At 43.2% G+C, this 8,210-nt stretch overlaps 1 protein-coding gene across 8 annotated transcripts in view; it reads right to left on the bottom strand.

Moving 5' to 3' along the window:
- Positions 1-1,156: 1,156 nt before the first annotated feature.
- LOC124998795 (protein EFR3 homolog B) overlaps positions 1,157-8,210 on the bottom strand; it is a 30,502-nt gene continuing 23,448 nt past the window's right edge. For 7 of the 8 annotated variants that reach the window (XM_047573343.1, XM_047573346.1, XM_047573344.1 and 4 more), the window contains 16 exons: positions 7,811-7,889; positions 7,350-7,485; positions 7,073-7,234; positions 6,866-6,977; positions 6,700-6,751; positions 5,512-5,684; positions 5,340-5,415; positions 5,045-5,206; positions 4,776-4,907; positions 4,622-4,689; positions 4,408-4,535; positions 4,199-4,290; positions 4,032-4,080; positions 3,603-3,709; positions 3,454-3,503; positions 1,157-3,308 (listed from right to left, as the gene is read on the bottom strand). In XM_047573343.1, the coding sequence (XP_047429299.1) occupies positions 3,203-3,308; positions 3,454-3,503; positions 3,603-3,709; positions 4,032-4,080; positions 4,199-4,290; positions 4,408-4,535; positions 4,622-4,689; positions 4,776-4,907; positions 5,045-5,206; positions 5,340-5,415; positions 5,512-5,684; positions 6,700-6,751; positions 6,866-6,977; positions 7,073-7,234; positions 7,350-7,485; positions 7,811-7,889 (1,684 nt within the window). In that variant the 3' untranslated portion in view covers positions 1,157-3,202. The remainder of the gene's footprint in view (positions 3,309-3,453; positions 3,504-3,602; positions 3,710-4,031; positions 4,081-4,198; positions 4,291-4,407; positions 4,536-4,621; positions 4,690-4,775; positions 4,908-5,044; positions 5,207-5,339; positions 5,416-5,511; positions 5,685-6,699; positions 6,752-6,865; positions 6,978-7,072; positions 7,235-7,349; positions 7,486-7,810; positions 7,890-8,210) is intronic. The other variant, XM_047573340.1, reaches the window with a different exon arrangement.

Here is an 8,210-nt window from a genome sequence, read left to right as displayed (position 1 = left end):
TTTCTCAAGACTACATACGTAGGACAAATGAACGATTATACATGTTAAGACGTTTAAAATGATTGCCAAACAGTAAAAATATGTAATAGCAGGGCAAGTCCATTTTAAGCGTTGGATTATTGGAGCATTTCTGTTGATTGTGGGTCCAACGAAGAGCGCAGATCTCATGTCACATGACGCGCGTAAAGAAAAAGCCAATATGGCGGCCATCAACGTCCATGTATTGGCCTCGAGGGCAAACAAGTTGAGCAAACTAAAATTAGCCCGGTTGAGAGTGGTTGCAAGTCTGGTTTTAAGTGTGTTTTATTCTACTGAGCGGTAGAATTTGAGAAAAATATCTCGCATAGGCTTTGTTTTAGCTTAACTTTCGCAATGCGGCTACTTACCTACAGGAAATTAACCACTTGACCATGAGCCATGACGGCAGTGGACTAAACCACTGTGAGGAATCTAAGGGGAGAGCACAACCTTTCAAACCTTAAAGCATATTGTTATGATGCATGTTATTTCACCAATTAATGCTACATTTGATTTGAATTGTATATATGATACTTTTACGATTACATGTGAACGGTGACAACCATTTTTCAACTCAAAGGTGGAGTTCGGATTTCTCCGTCTCCCCTTCGAATTCCGAAAGGAGATATGAGTGGACAAAACCAGATCTAAATCTAAATCTAAATCTGAATTTAAATTTAAATCTAAATTCAAATTCATCCTCAGGGGAACATGAATATTTGTAAACGTTTATGGAAATCCATCCATGTCCAGACCTAGTATGGATAGGTGACAGATTTTAGTTATATTTTTATGATTTTACATTAAACATCATTTCAAATCCTACCAATCAGTAGAGAGTGAGATAAAAAAAAAAATATTTTTGTGATCTAGCATCTAAAAAGGAATGTTGGACAATGCTCAACATAATTCCAGTCAGATGATTAAGAGTGGTAAGTACACAGTTTGGCACGCATTTAGAATAAACAGCGTTGAACACTGCAACATAAATACCGTCCGCGTTTGCTGTCGAACCTTGAGTCATCGGCTATTTCCTCCCTCCCCCCCTTCCCTTTGTGATGATGCACAATGACGCTCCAACTGTACCTGAAGGTCGTTTCCATCTCTTCAAAAACCAAAATAAGATCAGAAGCAGTTCTCTCATGGTTACAGATGAATTTATTGTACAACACAGCGACGTCACTAGCATGCAAAGTCAGGTATGACACTCATAAGGCATTTTCTTCATGTAAAAGCTGCCTTTGTCACTAGGTAATCCAGGTTTTAAAGTGCGAAGTTCACAGAATGAATAGATTTGACCTACAGCACTACATTGTAAACAGATCTATTAATCAGACATGTAAATGACAGAAAGTAAGTTCGGATTACCGTCGGGTCATTTTTACATTACACGATGCAATGACAACACGCAGACTGATAGATTTACAGGTCTTTACTGCCGAGTTAGCGATGCTGAAAAGACGACGTTACAAGGAAGGTTTGGAATGACGCACGGAGCTCGTTCTTCGTTAACGTGGTGGAAAGAGCCACTGGACAAAAACTGTAAACTGTGTCTGGAGAGTTTGGCTTTGGGTAATGATGATTCACACGGACACACAAACAAATACGCTCACGCACTGGTTTAAAAACAGACAAATCCGATACACCGGCATGTGTGCACGTAGCTATGCGTACATGTGAAACGGCTGGACGGCAACACGTGACGCTCAAGAGACAAACCAGACGTCATGGTCTACATTAAACAAGATGTGAGACGGCAACACGTGCCACGCTCGACGCCGTCTGCTCACAGAAGCGAGGGAAGAGAGGGTGGGTCTCATGAAACATTACAAAACGGGAACATCACAGCACCACGACGAGGGGAGGGACGTCTGCTACCTACAGTTGGACCTTGTGAAGCCAGGCTCCTGCCAAATTATTGCCATTATACTTTGTTTTTTTCGACCTGTGTGTGCAGACATGCACAAAAAAATGGCTTTTTAGACTTATTTGGATCACGCTGAGACAGATGCTCGGAACTGGTGCGGCGTAAAAACAGAGTGCAAACCCCAGCAGGGCTGAGGACGTAATGGCAGCAACACAGGTCAGGATGAGGGCGGTGAAAAAAAGCCTGTCTCAAACTCTGTGGGTGGTAATGAAAAGGACTTTTAAACCTGTTTTTATAGCACGAGTTTAATAAGATGGGCTTCTTAACAGAACCCGCAGATCTTGAGATTATGCAAATTTCCATCGTGGGCCATTTTGAAAATGTGTTGCTGGTTATTTGTTAGAGTTTTAGGTGTATTTCTCCCTCATCTATGGACACAACCAGTGCAGCGGCAGTCTAAAATTAGAATATACACTTTATATACAAACACATACAATAACATCCCTACTCTGTACAACAGCTTAATGCTTCATATATGTCTCTGTATATACACATTTATATGGGAAGGAGAAAAATACAGAATCATCATCATCATCATTGTTCTAGTGTCTGATCTGGTAAACATTGGAGTAAACTTCTGGAGTTTCATGTGGTCATGACTTGGGACTGTGTTTCAGTTAGCAGCTAAAAAGTAACTAAGAAACAGAGTAAAGGAGTTAGGACGAGGAAATAAAAGCCTGGCATGAGAGAAAAAGCACTTTTGGCAAAACTACAGTAAAGCATAAAACACTGAAGACAGATGATGTAACATGAGGCGGAAGGATTCATGTCATGTCTAGTAATCATTAATACACACATAAAAATACATACATAATATCAATAAAAATAAAAACATAAATTATCACGAGAAATAAGTCAGATTGATCTTTCGTTAAAAGGTATTATGGCAACCCGCAAGGGACAAAAATGAAACTCCAGTTACAAGGTCTGCAGTGACTCAATTTTTTAAATTTGAAGATCCAACCAGTGGAGTTTCTTCAGACATCTAGGGGGGAACTTAATGTTCTACATGTTCTGCTTGGACTGACATAAGCCGGCTTGTTTTGGCTGCATTCGAAGAGAGAAAGAAAACAGCTGAATGGATCAAAAAAGTGGCTTGTTCTTTTGTTGCGGCTGAGTTTCTCCCACATGCACCACTGTTGTTTGCTTCTACAGTCAAGAGATGACTTTACAGTGAGGATCGGTTGCCCTTTCCAAAATCCCTTTCCTGTCCTCAGAGAGGATGCAGTTATCCAACACCCCTGCGGAATTCGCGGTTTAGTACACACAAAGGTCTGGAAACTTCATCTCGTAAATGGGCACAGATCGACTCTGACTTTGGCCGTAACCCGACGAGATGGTCCCAGATGGGCTGGGAGGGGGTCTGGAGGGAAAAAAAAAAAAAAAGGAACAAAGACAAAGCATGAGTCAACGCTGTTATCACATTCATCATCCGGTTAGTCAGGAGCATTGATGTCACGGCAGACCTGTAGGAATGCGCAAATACTTTAATTGTCTTTGTCCATTACCTGATTGTGATCTCAAAGATTTGATTTAGTTTGCTCTGCAGAAGTGTGGCCTAAACAAGACAGAGGGAAATCATTAAAACAATTCATTGGAAACAACAGAAAAAAGCAGAAACAAGAACTGAAAAAACATAATAATGTTTTTATTGTACCCTGGCACCGCAGTGGGCTGCTATCTCCTCGAAGGGGGCCTTCTGGAACTTCTCCACCACTTGTCTCCTCCGCTCCCTCTCCTGCTCCTCCATTCCCACACTGTCCACTAGAGGGAGACACAAACAATATAATGTCCTATATGCATTATATCGCATGTACAAAGTGGGAGTGAATGGTTAACCACTTAAAGGAGCAAGAAAAAACACAACTGATAGAACTGAATGTCAGTTATTACTAATAGCCGCTCATTTACATCATTTATTTGGGTCAACGAATAAAAGAAACACAATTTTTTTGCTACATTTGTAGCCCATCGATCGAAAACAATACAACATTTTGTATTTTTTTGCAAAAAAACAGGTGAAGCTGAAAAACAGATGTAATGTACTAAATAACGATAACAAATGCTGATGAGAGGGTGGACATACCAATGGCATTTTTCAGTGTTTCAAATGTGATCTCCTCAGCTGGTGTCCTCTGCAGGGGAGAGAAAAAAATAGTACGATTCATTGATAATAAAAAAAAATAAAAAATCCATTTCAACATCCTTAAAGGGCTTTATGTCTGAGTTCAAGATCAAGTGTTGTTCCTTTACCTCCTCTTTTTCTGGACTGTTTCGAGACTCGACGTCCACCTGAAGTGAAATGGTCTCCCCGATGCTCTTTCTCTTGGACAGACGGTCCTCTTCTGAAAGCAGACAGTTTTTTTTTTCTTTTGATGCATTTATTGAATCAATAGACCATCAAGAATTTTCCAGTCCAGGAGTTCAGCTGTGCATTTCCATACATGTTTTTGTCTCCTTACCAGTGTACTGTGGGATGTAAGGCGTGGCCAGTCTCTCTGTGTTATAACCGCTTCCTCCAAGGACCTCAGTGATCTTCGACTGGAGGAACAAAACGTCCCCTTCCACCTTCTCCAGTGAAGACGGTAACCTGGGGAAACAAAGGGCAGTCATTTCCTGCCACTAACAAGCACTTAAAATATTATATTTATAGAGAAAAGGGGCACCGCTACATACTTGGGATTATCAACGAAGACGTCCTCAGGCAAAAGATAAGGGCTTTCTTTCTGTCTCACCTCAATTACCTGAAAGGCAGAGGGGACAAAAGGCCGTTTATAAGCAGCTCTAGCATTTAAACACACTAATTACACAGAGATGCGCAGATCTGCACCTCGTGTATGTGCTGGCAGAAGGCTGGGACGGTGGTGAGCTGGCAGATGAGGTTGAGGTAGGCGGCGGCAAGGGCGTGAACAGCGCAGCGATTATAGACGGGCATAGCCTCATCGGTGGACAGGGCCAGGTCCTGCACAGAAGACAAAGAGACATCGTAAACAAAAACATAAGCCCTGGTAAAATGACAGCGTTGAATCTTTTGGATCTAAATGTAGGTGGGGAATAAAGAGGACTACTTTTCTTTTCAAACTAAATGTTCAGCCATACCTGCAAGGCAAGAGCCAGGCGGATGAGGTCCACCACCACCTCTTCATTGGCCAGCTCCACGCTGAGAAGACCTAACAGAGCGAAGAGGGTCTCGTAGTGCAGCCGACCGCTGCTCTCCTCCTTACAGCCTAAATAAATGTGACGGTACAGATGCTGGCCGTGCTACGAGTAGATAAAGGAGAAAGGAGAAAGATAAGATGTGGATGTTCGGGAAGAGAGCATACAAAAACAACAACTTAACGTCTGTATGAATTCTGCTAAAGAAAAGCCTCCTACAACTAGATGTGTAACGTACCTTTTTCATGAACAGATTGTCCTGTCTGGAGCACTTGTCAACTTTGAGCTTCAGCACAGAGATGTCAGTGATGATGCTGCACAGAAAAATAAAAAACAAAAACGCACATAAACTTTTAACCGAAGCACTGTTTGGTGAACACATCAATGTTCCTGGGTGCACACGCACGCACCTTATGGTGGAGAACTTGGGCCTGTTGTCGTGCCTGTCGATGAGACTGAGGAGGATTTGGAGCACCAGCAGCCGAATCTCCGGGTCCTCGGTCAGAGAGAAGGACAGCAGCGGCTCCAAGAAGGAGCTGGGCAGCGCCGTCAGCATGTTGGTAGTCTGGAAACCCGCCGTCACCTGCGAGAGTCATGACCAAAAGGGGATTTGTGGTTTCCAGCAAGCAACGAAAAATCAAGCCGAGTGAGGTTTGAGGTCACGGTTTCAACCTTCATGGATCGGAAGCTAACAACAGCTTTAACACAAAATCAGACACGTGCAAGAGAAAATGACAGTGTATGTATGCGAGACATGTTTGAGTGTCGTATTTGAGATAATTAGCAAAGTCAAAATTCAGGAGGTTTTGCTAAATGTCTCCTCTTAAACTGAGAAACACAGATGAAAACATCATAAATGCAAGAAATACATAGGTTTCATTTCTCTTCCTGTCTCTTCTGTAAATGTGGACTATCCCTACTGATCTGGTTTTCAGTTTTAAGTTTTAGTTACAAATGTCTCTTTCTGTTTCTACCTAGTCTCCACCTTTTCCACCATCCACCTGCTAACTTCTCCTCCACCACCATCTAGACTCCAAGGAGTCATGACCCCGTCCTCATTCATTGTCCGGGATTTAGCGTCACGCTCATGTTATCTACAACGAATGTTCGTTCTGCACTCCCTCTTGATCTCTCCTCGAGGAATTCAAGCCGGGACACAGAGTTAAATCAGGCAAGACCATTTCAGGACTCCATCTGAGATTTCATAAACAAATATATAAACTTGGAAGATGACTAGAAAAACAGCAGCGCTACGAAAACATTCCTTTTTGGAGGGGGAACGATAAGATTAGAGAGCAGCCAAAACACACACGATTCAAGTATGGTCTTAAATATTTCTAAATAGCTGTTTGCATCCATAAAGTTGGATCTGGTACAGCTGCTGAGAAGCTTGACTGACTGACTGGCCTGATAAGAGTCCACAGCTGTAATGCCGTTATGAACCTTCATATTAACAGTTACAGAGAGGCACTGACGCTCACACTCTTTCACCTAAAATCTGGAAGTATTGAGAGTGTAAATGTCCTGCTCCAAAAGTTTTCAAATAAAAGTAAACTTAGAAATAACTATAATAATAATAGTGATTAAAAAAAACTTACTTGAACCAAGGACTTGAGAAGCATCACCTGAATCATGCGGGTTCCCTCAGGCCTGAGGAGGGAAACCAGTGAATCAACACTTGAAAGTAAAATTCATAAAAACACTGCGATGCTACCGCACTGTACAAACATTTGTCTTGTATGTGATGTCTGTGAGGAGACGTACCCAGAGCCTGAGGAGGGCAGAGTTAGGTGAACTCCAGGGACAGGGATCTTTCCCATGATGAAGAGCATGACCTCTGACCTCTGGTAGGTTGGAAGAGTGTTGGCAAAGGAACCTGAGGGAGGGAAAGACGGAAGTGGACGCGGATCAGACAAATAAGCAGACGACGTGGAAAAAGACGCACACGGACGCACATGCCCACTGTCTCACCGATGGTCCTGATGACGGCCTCCTGCAGCTGCCGCTCCTCGTGGGCCTTGATGATCTTGGTGCCGATGTTGGTGCTGCCGTCGTACGAGCCGGTCAGCTCGTAGTCCACGCTCAGACGGAGCTGCCTCAGCAGGGTGTTGAACACCTCCAGCACCGTGGGGCCTGCAAACGCACAAGAGGCTGCTCAAGAAAGCGGCTCACTCAGAAATTTAAAAAAAGCAAACACGTGCTTTCTGTTTACGACTCCTTGCGTCGTGCGTCTGACGCGTGCGCTCACCGACGGATCCGCTGGCTGCAATGGCTGCCGCCTCCAGCAAGACCTCCACTATCCCGGCTCGCACCGTGGCCGAGTTCTTGCTGTTAGCATCCAGGTGGCCGAGAAGCTGCTGGATCACTAAGTGAGAGTGTTGAGACTGAAAAGACAGAAGCGGAAAATGAGCGACTGAGTGAAACCAGACGAGAGAAATAACATACAGGAGAACTGGGAAGCAAACTAAAAACTGAAGCGCTTCGCTGACTTGAATTTTTCATTTAAAATGAACCACAGCTGCGGAGAAAAATGGAAGCGTGAACTATTTTTGGGTTGTAAATGAATAAGAAATCCATGAATAGTGGAGCGTGGTTTTACTTCGCGCCTCTAAGCTGTGAAATAACCAGATTCCATTTGGACCTGGATGTGAGGTCAGCAGAGTGGAGTGGAGAGGAGGCAGATTGAGGGGAAAGGTAGTGGCGCCGTACCTGGATGGAGTACATGATGATTTTGAAGCAACGCACAGCAAAGGTCTTCCCCTCCCATAGAGAGTGGTTATCTAAGTGCCTGGGGGGACACAGACAGGAGGAGGAAATAGACGGGGGAGGATGCAGAGGATGTAATTATACAAGAGAGCACAGTTACACAGTTCTCACATTTACTGCATGGAGATTTTCACATTTAAGATGGAAAAGAGAGTCATTCATGAGATAAAAGAACATCCGACTTTTGCATAAATTGCAAACTCTGGGCTGAGCTGTCCAAAAAACAAACAAACAAAAAAAAAACTACTGATGCTAATGATCAGGATTGGATTCTACTACAATTAATGAGCAAGGTCGTAGCTATTGAACAGCTGGACGAACTGCAGAGTCCTGCACTTTCAAT

Source organism: Mugil cephalus, chromosome 21 (genome assembly GCF_022458985.1).
Source record: "Mugil cephalus isolate CIBA_MC_2020 chromosome 21, CIBA_Mcephalus_1.1, whole genome shotgun sequence".
NCBI lineage: Eukaryota > Metazoa > Chordata > Actinopteri > Mugiliformes > Mugilidae > Mugil > Mugil cephalus.
This window is presented reverse-complemented; position numbering and strand designations above follow the sequence as displayed.